This window comes from Bactrocera dorsalis, chromosome 5 (genome assembly GCF_023373825.1).
Source record: "Bactrocera dorsalis isolate Fly_Bdor chromosome 5, ASM2337382v1, whole genome shotgun sequence".
Taxonomy (NCBI): domain Eukaryota; kingdom Metazoa; phylum Arthropoda; class Insecta; order Diptera; family Tephritidae; genus Bactrocera; species Bactrocera dorsalis.
The window spans coordinates 4,543,768-4,560,295 of record NC_064307.1 but is presented as its reverse complement, the minus strand read 5'-3'; the positions used below and the strand labels follow the sequence as shown (position 1 = coordinate 4,560,295).

At 33.0% G+C, this 16,528-nt stretch overlaps 2 protein-coding genes across 4 annotated transcripts in view; both read right to left on the bottom strand.

Moving 5' to 3' along the window:
* The window catches only part of LOC105226517 (uncharacterized), a 102,792-nt gene extending 98,609 nt beyond the window's left edge, over positions 1-4,183 (bottom strand). The window contains exon 1 of one of the 3 annotated variants that reach the window (XM_049459381.1): positions 3,926-4,183. The gene's annotated coding sequence lies outside the window, so the exon portion shown is untranslated. Of the gene's footprint in view, positions 1-3,867 lie in introns of all 3 variants that reach the window. The other 2 variants (XM_049459380.1, XM_049459379.1) reach the window with 2 other exon arrangements.
* A 6,692-nt stretch (positions 4,184-10,875) lies between these two features.
* On the bottom strand, positions 10,876-12,290 carry LOC105226489 (cytadherence high molecular weight protein 1). Its single transcript, XM_011205379.3, has 2 exons — positions 12,151-12,290; positions 10,876-12,041 (listed from the first exon to the last, which is right to left on the bottom strand). The coding sequence occupies exons 1-2, from the start codon at positions 12,151-12,153 to the stop codon at positions 11,073-11,075; spliced, it is 972 nt and encodes a 323-aa protein (XP_011203681.2). The 5' UTR covers positions 12,154-12,290; the 3' UTR covers positions 10,876-11,072.
* Positions 12,291-16,528: the final 4,238 nt, after the last annotated feature.

Here is a 16,528-nt window from a genome sequence, read left to right as displayed (position 1 = left end):
TATAAAGAGTAAATACAAGGCAGAGGAAATGGTGAAGATCACCGTTTATAGTATCTGTGTCGGAGAATATTAAATGTATTAACGAAAATAAAACTATCACATTAACAACTTTTTTGGAGCATAATAATACGAAAGGCAGAATACAAAAAAAAATTTACTGTTATTCGGAAAATATTCTAAGTTCCAAATCCACCTAAAATGCAACCAAGTGAATAGTTATGAAAACAATATAATATTTACCAGAGCTGTTGTTTCTGTGTGCGATTTTGTGGTTAAACTCCAGTTACAGTAAATCGATTGTTTTGTATTCGACACAAATAATTAAAAAATCATGTGTACATTCATACAAATGAAAGCAGATATGTTTACATTCACAGAAAAATGCATAAGTTTGCATGTATGTTGGCATTTACATGTGGATTTCTATAAAAGATGGTTCGAACAAATACCACATGCATTCATGCATAAAAATATTGTCGGCCTTTCAAAAATGGTTTGGATGTGTATGCGAAAGAAGATTTTGTGGCAAGCGAGTGTGCATGCCAAACACAATGAGATTTTCAATTATTCTTTCTAAATAAACACAAATAATGCCGAGCAAACTTTCAAAAAAATTTGGACAAAAATTATACAGAAAACTAAATAAAAATTGCTCCTTTTTTTCAATAGGTTTTTTTTTTAATTTACACTACAATTATAAAAATAGAAAACCAAAAATTTTATTTTGAGAATAAATTATTAAAAAATAACTCCACAAATATAAACGAAACGTGAAAATATGAGTAAATTGTGCAAGCAAAAGATTAATAAATTTTATAAAAAAAAACCATCTCAAATATATTTAAGAAAGTTGTTTAGGGTACCCCACCAATCCATCTGTCTAACTGTTATCGACACTGCCGCCTTTCGTATTATTTTTTAATAGCGTTATAATTACAGTTTCGTGCAATTTCCGCACGCTCGGTATATTTTGCATAATTAATACACCGATTGCATATAAAATTAGATTGTAACGTGATACGATGATATGAAGGTCAAAATACACAAACTCTTAATTATTTTATTAGAAACTCTCTAATTGCTTGATGGGCTGCACAGCATTTAATTAAAAGTTGCTCAAGCGCAGGTGCATTTCAGCAGCAAACTCAAGCCAATTTATATAATTAGGTAATGTATGCAACAGTTTTTGTTTACATTTTCTTTAAATTTATTATTTATTTCACAGTAGAGTGCTTTTGGCGCACAGAAGAAATACAAGTAATATGGTGCGTATACGCAATATTTTATGCTAAATTTTATATTCTTCAAATACATTATTAAAACATATTTTTAACATCCTGCAAGGGCAACTAGCTGCAAATTACTGCGAGAATGAAATTAAAAAAATTATTTAACTTCAAGATTTACACTTGATTAGCGGCTTAAAAGATCTGTAGACGCAAATTTGTGTTTGAAAACAGCAAATTTTTTTAAGAAATAGCGCCTTCAATTTTCAAAAATGCCATCGGTTTTAGTTAACTTACTAACACAGCATTATACTTCATTGACAAGCTTAGTGGATTGTATTTCCGACAGTTAGTTCGCCATTATATTTACTAATGCTAGAACAACCATATTTTAATTTTAATTTTTATTTTCGAAATCTTGCTTAATTTCATGAGTATAATTTTTTAGACTAATTCTGCCAATATTTGCAATATAATGGTTATTACTTTTAAAAACTCACTAGAGCAACACCGCGTATACGTAATAATTTTAGGTGTCACTGGACGCTTGTTCAAAAATCTGCTAGTTTCCACGAAACATAATAAAATTTCAAACTAAAAATAAATACTCAACTAAAGTACTTGATGGCAACAGTGCGTATACGTAACATTTAAATAAAGCTTCTTGAACAAAAATCAATAACAACGAAACTAAAGGGTGATTTTTTAAGAGCTTGATAACTTTTTAAAAAAAAAAAAAACGCATAAAATTTGCAAAATCTCATCGGTTCTTTATTTGAAACGTTAGATTGGTTCATGACATTTACTTTTTGAAGATAATTTCATTTAAATGTTGACCGCGGCTGCGTCTTAGTCCAATTTTGGGCAACTTTTTCGAGCATTTCGGCCGGAATAGCCCGAATTTCTTCGGAAATGTTGTCTTCCAAAGCTGGAATAGTTGCTGGCTTATTTCTGTAGACTTTAGACTTGACGTAGCCCCACAAAAAATAGTCTAAAGGCGTTAAATCGCATGATCTTGGTGGCCAACTTACGGGTCCATTTCTTGAGATGAATTGTTGTCCGAAGTTTTCCCTCAAAATGGCCATAGAATCGCGAGCTGTGTGGCATGTAGCGCCATCTTGTTGAAACCACATGTCAACCAAGTTCAGTTCTTCCATTTTTGGCAACAAAAAGTTTGTTAGCATCGAACGATAGCGATCGCCATTCACCGTAACGTTGCGTCCAACAGCATCTTTGAAAAAATACGGTCCAATGATTCCACCAGCGTACAAACCACACCAAACAGTGCATTTTTCGGGATGCATGGGCAGTTCTTGAACGGCTTCTGGTTGCTCTTCACCCCAAATGCGGCAATTTTGCTTATTTACGTAGCCATTCAACCAGAAATGAGCCTCATCGCTGAACAAAATTTGTCGATAAAACACATTTCGAACCGAACACTGATTTTGGTAATAAAATTCAATGATTTGCAAGCGTTGCTCGTTAGTAAGTCTATTCATGATGAAATGTCAAAGCATACTGAGCATCTTTCTCTTTGACACCATGTCTGAAATCCCACGTGATCTGTCAAATACTAATGCATGAAAATCCTAACCTCAAAAAAATCACCCGTTATATTGCTCTATTTTTTCAATCATGAGAAATAGCGGCAAAATACACATACATATTTATCAACAACGATAGTGTAACTATGGAAACTTTATTCACTTGTTAAAGTAGAGATTTTCTATTTGCAGTTTCAAGAGTCTCATAAACATTTCTTTGATGCTTTACCTTACCAAAACTTGATTTTAGAGCGGATTTTTTATGAACTGCAGCAACAAGTGGCGCTGGTTCGCCCTATTGCTTAATTGTGTATAGCACATTGAATTTGAGATATCAAAGCAACTTTGGCGTTGAAAGTCCACAAAAATTTATTTCTTCGAAATGTACCGGGTGCAAGAAGACTCGAATCAGCTACTTAAAATGTGTACTGAGTCAATATTGAAGTACTTACTATATATGCACTCGTCTCTATAACTGAAGTGCCCAGTTGTAAGAAGTTCCCTCCACGGACGCTTCATAATTTTACATAGCTTATATTAACACCAAATCCTTGTCGAAAGCATTTGTTCATAGATTAAGTCTCTTTTAGCACTCATGCTACAGTTTTAACAATAGTTTGCCTCCTCAAACGTTTAAGCAAAAATCTAACAAAAATAGAAAAAAAAAAATGCGCTGCTGCTCCAAATACGTATGTATGTATGTGCGTGTGTCTTTGCGTACATTAAATATTCATAAATTCACTTTCATGTAAACAAATCAAAATTCACAGACAATTGTCTGTTCGAAATCACTTGAGCAAAAACAAATTTGTAGCATTTATAAGGGAACATACACAGCCACTTGTCATTTCATGCAAACAATTCAAGAATAATGAGCATCGAACCTGTAAATATGTAAATTTCATTGTAAATAAAAATGTGTTTGCATTAAGGCTATTAGGCAAATCGAATAAAGATTCTATTGCTACATTAATGGCGGCATAAAGTGATTGGAGCAACAAAAAGAACTAAGCGTATTTTAAATGTGAAGGTGAATATAAAACAAATTGGAAATGGAATTTTGAAATTCGACCTTCTAATTACATGCATGCTCTCACCTACATTTACACACGCCAGAAATTGTAATATTCCAAATATTTGGCACAATTTATTCACTTTCACTGACAGCTGTGTTCATTGCTTGTAGAAAATCCGGAAGAAACTTGGGGAAAAGTTTTTAAATTTTTAAATTTATTTCTCTTTACACTTTTATTTTTAATACACTCCTGTTTAAAATCTTACACTTTCACAATTTGTTTTGGGTTTCTTTTCAATATTTTGAAATATTTCTGGTTGCAAAAACCAAACTAACTGTATATGTTTTTTTTGCAATGAAATCAAACTTTTATTTGGATTTTAGGAAAAAATACAAGCACGTTTAAAATTAATCTGGTTTTTTTTTTTTGATTACAGTATTTTATATTTTTATTTAAAACTAAACAATTTTTTTTTTATTTTTAGAATATATTCAATATTATTAGCGCTAAAAAAATAAATAAAATAATTTTTAAAATTATTATCTACTGTTTTTTTAATAATAAAACAATTAAATTACCAGTATATGTCTAAATAAAAAATATTAAAAAATAAAATATTCAAATCTACTTATATAGAATGCGATCTAAAATCTTTTAAATCAGAAATTATTAACATAAACAGGGTTCAGAATTTTTAAATTAAAAAAATTTACAATAACAATTAAGTTTTCGTTTTTTCCCAAAGTTTTGATTCAAAATTAAAAATTGCAATTGTTTGGGATTAAAAATTGAAAATTGTATTTCATAATTTTAGTAAACGCGATTTTTTTTTTAACTCTTACTTATATGCTTGAGATTAATATTTTTGTTTTATTATTTTTTCCGGTATGCGGGGTTAAAATTTTACATATGTATATTAATCCCGTGTTAGAGGTATCAAAATAAAAACAAAAAAATTAATTCAAATTTTAATAATATTTTTTTTAATGTATTATTCGCAACACGAAATATAGAAAATGTCTTAAATTAAAGAAAAAAAAATAAATTTTAATTTTAAATTAAAAAAAAATATTTTTTTAATTTTTAATTTAATTTTTTAATTTTTAATTTAATTAATTTAAAATTTTAAAAAATTTAATTTTTTTTGTTCTAGAAGCTGAATTAAATTAAATAGATAAGCTGTTAAAAAAATATAAAAATTTATTTTTAATAATAATTTATTAAATTAAATTAATTAATTAAAATCATTAAAACATGAAACCACAAACTTTTATATTTTTATCCTATTTTCTATAAATTTTTAGTAGAAAGAAGGGATTTCTTTAAAAAATTTAAACAAGTTGTATTACTCTTGTCGATCACCACAAATTAAATAATTGTTTCAATTTTTTGTTTCACTTAAACTGTTTATAGGCGGTTAATAATTTTTAACTAATTTGGTTATCTTCATTATTTTTTATTTATTTTAAACATGACACTTAGTTACACATATGCACATTAGCATATAAGTACATTTTTCTTACTCCTTTGTGCATATATAAGCACTTTTCACCCCATACACATACATACACACACTACTTTACTTGCTAAGTAAACACATTTACATTAATTTGTATGTATATGTAGAGCTGTAAGTATAATATTTGTTTTTGTTATTTATATTTGACTCATTTTTTTGTTAACGCTGCGTCCGTTTACCGTTATTACATTTTAGCACTGTTCCGAACGCTGTAAAATCCGCAACTGAAGTTGCTCCTCGTCGGTGCCTGAATTTATATGTTGTCCGTGAATAAGGAAATTTTGTTTATGTGTGCGGAAAGCTGCGCAGTAACGGAAAAGCTCTCACATGCCGTGCGTAGGCTCTTCGACAGTCGGCGAAAGGTGCTCTTATACGAATGTGCCGGCAAATTTTCGCGGTAAAAATTTGTTTATGTCAAATTTAGCATATATAATAAATTTAATGGAATGAAAGTGGAAATTAATTCTGAATTAAATTCGTAAAAAATTAGCAGTTTTCTTTTAGTTTTTCCCCCGGTTTATTTTTTTATTGTTCTAATAATAAAATATTCCGAAAAAAATGCAGCAAGCAATTATTTTGTTTTACGAAATACCATTAAAATAAATTGTGTATTATTTAATTCGATTCAATATTCTCATTAAACTATTAAAGTGCTTTCTAAATGAGTAATAATTTTGCCGCCAAAAATTGGTTGCAACACACACGCCGAAGTAATAATATCACACGCACACCCTTCGTTAGCCATTATCCCATTAGCCGCCTATATAAGAGAATATACAACGCTGTGAATGCGCAACAGCTGTCTGCCAGCAAAAGCCGCTAACCAGCGTTGGGAAATTAGGCAAAAACAAATAAAGTAGCAAATACCAAAGTTTCGCTCTTCTCTCAGTAAATTCAGGAGCTGAGTAAACAGAATATTGTAATGCCGTGTGCTGCTTCGCTGCTTGCCACCTCCAAAGCGACCCACTTGTTGATCAATTCTGCATCCGTTACACCGCCTGCTGAGAAGAGTACCATTTATATGACTCAAATATAAATAATAATAGTCTATGTAATGCCTTAGAAGTTATCCAAAAAATGTTTAACGAAGAACTATTGAAGTACTTGAATTTTCTAAAATGCGATAAATGAAAGTATAACTTAGACAAGAGCAAATTAATAAATAATTTTTAGAAATTTTTGAAAAAAGAAATAATCGCCGGAGGAAGCATAGAAAGAAGAAGACCTTCACTCCAGGTGTAGAAGGACCTGGCTACACTTGGAATATCCAATTGGCACCAAGTAGCAAAAAGGAATATTATAAAAATATATCCAATGAGAGTTGATATACAGAAATTTCTAAAAGAAAGTTTTACCACGCGCAAATTCAAAATAAGCTAACCTTACAACTTTTTACGTTTAAAACCCATGATACTTTGAAATTAATATCCTATAAAAGTATACTGAAATACTTCTCAAAGAAAGGAATTGATTAGCATCACTAATCGACATTGGGTTTTTACACACTGAGCAGAGTATATTAAGTTTGTCATGAAATTTGTAACGCCCAGAAGGAGACGTCGGAAACCCTATAAAATATATATTGTAAATGATCAACATTATGAGCTCTGTCGATTTAACCATGTCCATCTGTTTGTCTGTATATACGTGAAATAGTCCCTTGATTTTTTTAGATATCCTTTAGAGGCTTTGAACACGTCCTTTTCTGCTGCTCATTTGTCGGAATCACTGCTATTGGGTCACTATAACATAAGACTTCCATTCAATAAAAATCAAGTCATTATATGGAAAACTTTTTTATGTGACAAGATATCTTCACGAAATTTGATACTGATGATCGTTCAAGACAAGACCACAATCTACGAACAAATTTTTCAGATCGGACCGCTAAAGCACATAGCTTCCACACAAACTGATCGATAAAAATTAAGATATAGATCTTCAAAACTGATCCCTTTTCCTTATAAATTAATTTTATTACGACTTGAAGGTGGCTAGAGTGGACTAGCAAAAGCATAAGATACAACCGTTTGTGTATTCGTAATCGGGCTTACTTATGCATATAATTTCTATAAGAAATGCACCTGAAAATGGTATATAGCTTCGGTGTAGCCGAGCCTAAATTACTACTGTGGTGAGTTTATAATTTATACTTCGCGGGTTTTTTAAATTGTTAAATTTTTTTCTTGTAAGTTGGTAGTACTGGTAGTGACATCTATGCTAAATTTGACGTCAAAATATTCATTAGAATTTGAGAAACGCGTCGATTTGTGAGGCTCTAAAAGTGAGTTCTTCGATTTTTACTATATCTGAATTTATTGAACGAAGAAGTGCGATAGTGCACCGTCTCATACTGCATTGGTTATTCGTGATCAACCGCATTCGCCTGATTTATCTTCATATAACTTCTGACTATTCAGCAAATTTACATGACCACTCCGAGGACACCGTTTTTACTCAATTAAGGAAGCTGAATCGAAGAAAGCTCTGATGGCCATCAAGACGGAGGATTTTTCCAAGTTCCATGATGAATAGAAAATTCGTTGGCTTTAGTGTATTGCAGCTGGACGGGATTACTTTGAAAGAGATGAAATGGACGAAATTCACTTTTCAATTTGATCACAGTAGTACAACCGCCTCTAAAGTACAATAAGATGTAAAGGACATTTTGCAGCTTTAAGTTTCACCTGTAGCCACTTGTCTATTTCTTTAATAATTTAAGTTCAATACTAAATAACAAAACCTCACCAATACATTAGAAACCTCACTTCAATTTCAAAGAATACAAATCTTAAATGTCTTTTATTTTTTTTCGTTACCTTAAAATTTTTCACCCAGAACTTTCGGCCTCACGGCCATAGCTTCCGAAAATTAAATTGTGGTTCAGTTTTTTCATAAAATTTACCACACAATTTCTACTTTTCCGCTTTTCTTGACATATTTTGACACATGTATGCATTATGCATTATGCATGTTAATTATATAATCATTTTTCGCCACCGAATAACTGACCAGTTCGCAATAGCGTCAATAACGACCCTTAAGCGCTCTTTTCGCCAACCCTTCGCGCCAACGCTGCGTGATTATGTGTGATTTTAATTTCATTAAACTTCAAGTTAATTAACAGCAACAACCTGCTGGTAGTAGCTGCCAATATATACATACATGTCAATATATATATATACATATGCACATTGCAAACTTATGTTTGTGATATGTGTGTGTACCTACGAACCTATCGACCCGACGGCTTTATGAGCATGTGAAAATATGATTAAAATAACCGACAGTTACAAAAGTTCCCAGCTTTGGGAGCTGTCAAACTTTAATAATCATTTCGAGTCGAGATAATCAGCTTTTTGCTGCGTATGTGTATGTGTGTGTGCTTGCGAAGCCGCAAATGTAGTTTTATAGCAATATGTTAAAGTGACGTAAATCGACATAAATTATTGGCAAAAATTTGGGTTATTTCGACTAACTTATTCGAGAGTCGATATTGTTTTTAAAACCGAAGAATCCTTATACTCGGTAGCTGAATATTGCAATAAAAGAACATACTAAGAAAGTGATCAATCTTTATTTAGCAGCCAAATTACCTAACTTAGCTTAAGTAAACTTAGCTTGTTTCAACATATTTCCACAGAGTTAACATGCTTAAATGGCATTTATAATACACTGAAACATTGCTGGCTTGGCTCTGTTACGTGAATATAGGTTTGATATGCTCTTTACTTGAATAAATATTGTAATTTAAATAAATGGAACTATTTTACGCTGCATTACAAGCGTCTTATACAAAAATATAATTTATCAATTTGCACTACTCTCTGAAACTGTAAAATCAAAAGTTTTTGTTTTTTTTCGGCTCTTTGGGAACTTAGATGACCATAACAATCGAGATCTCTGATTAACTATGAGAGCCGAAATGTAAACGAGTCAGCTCATAAACGATTCGCTCTGCCTACCAAGCGGTTAAAAACTATCTTTAGAGAACCTAGCTTCTTCTTTGTTTGTCAAAGTTGGATTCATTTTGATATAGGTGTCAGTACGCCTACAATAGAATATACACTATATAAATAAAGGGCGGTCGAAAAGTCTTTTCGTATTTCTTATTTTTTCATATTTTTTATATGTAAATTATGTATTTGAACTGTAATGAACCAAATATGTACCATTTTGGTAGGCCGCTTTTTACCATTTTTCCACTAGAGACATTATTCCATCAGTGTAAAAATTGTCTGGTTTCTCGACGAAAAACTGCGACAACTAATTTTCACGGGCTTCTCTTGAAGCCAACTTTACTCCATTAAGGGAGTTCTGCATTGACCGAAACAAATGGTAGTCCGATGGTGCAAGGTCAGGGCTATATGGCTATATGTATGCATAAAAACTTCCCAGACAAGCTCCCCCAGTTTTTGTCGAGTCATCAAAAATGTGTGTGGTCCAGCGTTGACCTGATGGAAGACGAAGCTCTTTCTGTTGATCAGTTCTGGCCGTTTTTTCCGATTGCTTGCCCCAATCTTATAAGTTGTTGACAGTAAAATGTAGAATTAATCGTTCGACTAAGCTGGAGCAGCTCATAGTGGATGACTCCTTTCCAATCCCAACAAGCACTCAGAATAACCTTTCAAGGCATCAGTCCTGGCTTTGCGACCATTTGTTGAACTTCACCACGTTTGGATCATGATCTTTTTCGCCCACTTCGTATTTGATCCATTTCGTTTCAGCAAAGAATCGCAGATGTTAATTGGGTCCATTACATTTTTCACAGACAATTCATGTGGTACCCAAACATTGAGTTTCTTTTGGTAGCCAGCCTTTTTTGAATGGGTCAAAACTGTTTGATGATGAATGTTAAGTTTCTTAGCGATCTCATGGGTGTTTATGTGGTCCTGATCAATCTTTTTCATAATTTCATCGACTTTTTCAACGAGAGGTCGACCAGAGCAAGGTGCATTTCTCACAAAGAAATATCCAGAACGGAAGAGAGCGAACCATTGTTGTTGTGCTACACAAATTAATTGAAACAGCATCGTCTCCGTAAACTTCATAAGTTTCATTAGTGGCTTATTTGGCATACTTCCCTTTTTTATTCAAAAATTTCAAAATATAGCAAAAATCTTCATTATTTTCAGTCATTTTTGAACAACTGTAACTTTTCTTCAACTTCCCCGATTTTAATTTTTTTTTTTGGTTAAATGAAGCCTAAAATCCTACCTTTCCAACACTATACGGTATGACAAAATGTGATTGGTAGCACGGGAGATATACGACTGCTACGACATCTATTGACAAAATACTTTTTCGACAACTCAATATATTTTGAGTCCAGTTCCAGATTGTACTTGATCAGATTTTATACCAATAGATATGTTACTCTATAAAAAATTTGCAGAGATCGATATTCTTCGAGATTAGTTCAATCGTCAGTTCTCAAATTAGATGAATCTGAACTCATATGTCTATGAGCTACATATGTATGTAGCTATACATACGTACCTGTACAGCCAAATCGAGTCATAAACCATACTGTATAATACAATTTTTCTTTAGATATAAAAAGAAGAACAAATACATTTATCTTGTAAATATGTATGTGTATTTTTCATATATATGATGAATAACCAATTTCAATAATTAAATATATACGTGTTGGCATGTTTGTTGGAAATGTGTGCTAAAAACAAGTCAACAATTTATGAATAAGAAAAAAGAGTAATATAAAGTCGCGACATCTTAATATTCTAATAACTGTACTTATTTTGCTCTAAAACAATCTAACACGTTTGACCACGCGATAGTGATAGCCATCATCGAGCAATGCAGCTGACTCCCCCTCAGGACCCTCAGCTTCGACCACACCCTGTTCTAGAGGAGGCAAATAAGCGCGTTCGGGCTCAGCTGCAATAACTGCCTCGGAGTCTTCAACTGGCTCGGGCTCTTGCATCACCGCTGGTTCGGGCTCTGCTTCAACTTCCGCTTCGTGCACAGGTTCTGGCTGAGTTACAGCCTCTGGCGCCGCGTCTGGCTCAGCTACTTTAACCAAAGGCAACAAACCCAAGTCTGGCAACACTGCTGGCTTTCTATAGTGATAGCCATCATCTGCGAATACTGCTGACTCCACAGGTGCTGCTTCGGTTGTGGTAGGTGCTTCGGTTGTAGTTGTTGTTGCCTCAGTAGTGGGTGCTTCTGTCTCTGGCGCTTCAGTTTCAACTGCCTCCGTAGTGGCTTCCTCAGCTGGGAGCTCATGTACAGGTGGCAAATATTCGTTGGCAAGTTTCAATTGGGGAATTTCCTCTGGCACATCTAAATGGGGCGGCAAATAACTGTTTGCCAGCTTTGGAGCTGCTACCGGTGGCAAATAACCCAGATTTAAATGTGAGACATCACGACGTTGGCGGAGTCGAAGCTTGCGCACAGTGCGGTATACATAGCCATTTTCGCCGAGGACGGCGGACTCGGGTACTACTTCATCAGCGGCTTCGACAACTTCAGGTTCTACGGCGCTGTTAACTTCTGCAGCTGGAACTTCTTCAGCAACTGGCTCTGCTGGTTCGGTGACCGATTCCACGGGTGGCAAATAGATATTTTGTGGTTCAGCAGCCTCAGATGCTGGCGGTAGGTATTCGTTTAAAGGTTCTGCTAAAATTTCAGAGACATCACGCCTTAGTTGTTGCTGTTGCAAAGGAATAGCCGCAACGGCTGCCACAAGACACAAAGTAACGAATGCGATTTTCTAAAGTTGCCAGATGGAGTAAAATATTTTAAAACAATTATTGTAACATTTTCAATCTGATTTCTCGAATTGTTTACTTTATATTTAATATTTAATTATCGCCACTTACCATTTTCGGTGTAACCAAATTATAAATTATCAAAAATTATGATTTTTGTTTTTGCTGTTTGGATGTATGGTCCACTGAACTGAACGCAATCGAATGATGTTGATGACGAAATTGTTATTTCTATTTATACGAGAAATTAACGCATCAACGCAACTGTCCCAAAATAAGAAATATGAAATTAAAATCAACAATCGATCTCTTCGATCTCTGCCATCATCCACGGTAAACTCTTCCTATTGTGGGTTGTCTGCACTCCGTTTTTTTTCTTTTTTTCATTTGCCGCTACTCTGTATCTTTTCACACTTCGCTCAATGAGCAAACAGCCGGCAAAAGCAGCGGCCGAACTCTCAAACCAATTGAGCGCTGTGAAGAGCGTTAAAGGTGCGCAGAGCATTATCGAAATTGTCTGCAAAATGTACGCATGCGCTGCCGCCAAGTGTTAATGAATTCAGTCAACATCCATGGTTTACCGATCGCTACAAATCGATCACTCATCTCGCACGTTTTGTCAAGCACACATTATTTCTCCCTTCGCTTGAGGGCCTATAGACGCCGCAGCATTTTTGAATATGACACTGTAGCGCACGATTGCTAGACACACTCTACTGCTTGTGTGCCAGTACATATGCACAAAAATAGTTGAGTGGTTCGGGATTTTTGCAAGTAAAAACGGGATCCCGAATTTGGTTTCATATATGGTTTATAAACCCTTTTGATTGAGACCTAAAGGCAATAAAAAAGAAAATCCCAAAAATGAAAGGCCATGGAACTATTGATACATTGTGTTCAACTCAATAAACTTTTCTATTTGAGAAACTGGTAAGCTTAAAATACGTTCCGATTCCGTTTTTTGGACTCACACATTAAGAACCTAATTTCAAAACTTTTTATTAAAGAGTGATAAGAATATGATATAAAAAATAACCAAATTATTTGTTAGAAATTATAATATAAATTATATTTGAAAGCTTCTAATACCTTTTAAATATATTTTTTTGACTAATTTAGTAAAGCGAACTAAAAAATGTTGTCTAAATAAATTATTAAAATTTTGGAAACTAGTACATATATAATAGGTCAAACAAATTATTGTTCTTGTTGTAGCGGCAAAATTCTCCCGAATTGACAAAAATATAAAACCTTTCGTATTACAAACTTATAAAAAATAAAACGTGACATATTTCCGAATCTAAATATAATCAAAGAATAGTATGTATAATCCTTTTCGGGATTGTAGTATCTGATATATGCTCACCTGTTTTATATACACGCACATCTATTGCTATCTAACCACTCATCGGTCGGCAGCATCCATCAGCTGCCTTCCGCTTTGGCACTCGATCAACACTCAGCTTAGGTCCAAGCACTTTGACGCTTTGACAAGCGTGTAATGGCTCACCTCGCGACCTTTGAATGTCACAATACCCAAAATTGGATTTTAAATGCTTGGCATGTAATGCAGAACCACGGTCATAGACCACTTGGTACTTAGTGCACATTATGTAGTAAAGTATGAAAAAAAATTGAAATAAAAGCCATTAAGCATCGATTAAACACTATAATTCTGTGACGCATGCCCAAACTCTTTTTTTGTTTTTGCAATCTCATTATTTGCTGCTTTTAATGCCGTCATTTGTGATGTAATGAGTTGAGAAGCATGTAATTATGTTAAGATTCTTAAATGTTGCTATATAATTCTTTATTTGATTGCTATTTTCAAATATACGCTCTCAACTTCGTTCGTTCCGCTACAATTGACACTGTCAATATTGCTTCATAGAACTGTCAATAGTTTAATGGCTAGTTATTAAAAATTTCTAAAAGTGTTGCACTGTGGTGCAAAACGCATATAAAATTAAAAATTTCCTCTTTTAAAAAATTAAATTGTTGAACTTCATCAACTAAATTGTTCTTTAAAACACTAATTATATATCTTAAACACTGCAGTCTTCTGAAATCATATACTTGTCTTCATGTTGCAAGCTAGTTGCCAATAAAAGAATGCTAAATAAGTATAAAATGAAACATGTGAGTAATTCGAACATTAGAACAACCCTTTTCCACAAATTTATTTCGATCTTCTGATGCAGTTAGTTGGAAATTTCAACAGATTAAAAAAATGTGATATTTTTATTTCACGTTTGCATTATATAAATGGCAAAATTGCAGGAAGTACTGCGAAAGGAAGATTTTTAGCAAAAATAATATACGTGGAACCAACCTTCGACCCGGAAATTATTTCATATACCATTCTTCAGAAAAAGTGTAACACATTTATCAAGTATCAGCCCACTGTATACGCATTTTTTATCTCTAATAAGCAGATTGTTATTACTCCACATGAAACCCAGGTTACCTTGCTTATGTAAGGTATTATACTTTTATTCAACGCTAACGCATGAAAACTGTTACATAAGATTTTATGAAAATAGCGAATGCTGAGCTGATAACATCACTACAATCTGCATTCATCACAAAAAAAATGTTGGGAAACAATACTTTATTTTTAATTGAATTAGACTCAGAAGCATGCAAAAAAGTATTAGAGAATTCCTAGCACTTCTCCCAACAAGATAAAAATAAAAATTGCAAGAGTCATCCATTTTAAAGAAAATAACACGTTTGTATCTTAAATTTATTTTACAAATCTCTCGAAGCCGAATTTCAGCTTCAACTCAACGCTGCCTTACACATTTTTTCTATTCAACTTCATTCAACTCCATTCAACGCACATTTGGAATACTTTGAACAAGTCAATGTCAAGCGCAATGAGCGTTATGCTGCGTCGAAACTCAATGTCAATAGCAGTACAGCGGGCAAAACGAAGACAAATATTTGTATATACAAAAAATAATGCTTCATGCACTGTATTTATGTGTGTATGGCATACAAAATCACAGTTATGAGAGTGAAATAACGAAAAGCGCGGCATCGAGTGCGATAGAACCGCAATGAGACACGCGCTTAAGCTGAAGAGGCAAACAAAAGTAGACGACGCCAAAAAGAACACCAAATAAAAACAAACCGAAGCAACACAAACACAAACAAAAAGTCGAAATTGAAGCACTTGAAAAGCGTAAAATAAAAATCGACAGTTCAGCTAACTTAATAATTTTAAACTTCGTTGATGTAGGCGTACATTTTTTGTTCAATTATAAAAATGTAAAAATATATAAATATTAATAAGACGTCAGTGTCCCAAGAATGTTCGGGTCAGCACGTCATGACTGAGGAAACATTACTTGAGTAATTTTAACAAAATAACATTGTTTAAAAAAATATATACATATTTCTTAAAACAACATGAATGCGCACATATTTCCTCATTTTTCAATTACTTTGAAATATTTTATTATTTTTGCTGTTATTACTTACCATTGGCCTATAACGCACCGACGTCAGATTGGTGCTGGCAAAAAGTTCATTGTCATGTTGCCAATATTGACAGCCTCTAGTTATTGAACACTTAAAACAATTTATTGCAAATAATAAAAAGTACACTGTTTGTGGAATGCTTGTTAGCGCGCAGAAATCGTGATCAGCTTTAAGCAGTGTTGAGACGATTGAAATCTTAGCCGCCAATTTGTCGGAAAACAATTAAACAAAGTCGGAAATATCCATATCAAAATAATTTACAAACAAAACAACTTATTTTGTGGTTAACTTTAATTGATATTTTGTATTATTATTATTTTTGCGATTGTTTTTATGAATATACATATCAATTGTTAGAGCTTAGTCATTTAAGAAATACAATGTGTACATAATTTTGTTCATACTATTTCGATTAAAAGTAAATCGTTAGTACATAATTTTCCAAGAATGACAAAAACGGAATTAAGTATTCATTAAAATGCTAAATTAAATATTTTATCACTTATTTAGAACCGACCAAGTAGATTTAGCTTTACAAGCCATGGATTATTGCAATAGTATGAAACTTTTTGTCGTCAATTATAAAATACCAGGTTGCGAAAATTATGATAAATATTAAATGAAAGGCAAAGAAAATGTTACAAATTAGGTTGTCTTAGCATTTTTTTAATCGTTTAATTTGTATGCCCCAATCTGAAAAATTTGTTTGGAGAGTGTAGTCTTATATAATAATCTTTGCCAAATGTCAATAAGATATTTTGTTATATTAAATACCCATACAGGAAATTGCGCAAGTTGCACGCTCGAGGTCAGCTATGTTGTCACTTAAGGGGTTAGATGGGTTTCAGAGGTACAAAAAAGGTATTTTTTGATTTTTTTAATATAAATAATCGTATATTCCAAAAATATAATATGGCATACCAAAGGTACATATTTGACATTTTGATATAAAAATTTTGAAAATTCAGCTGTTGAGACCTCATCTCCCTGGGTGTCTCACAAA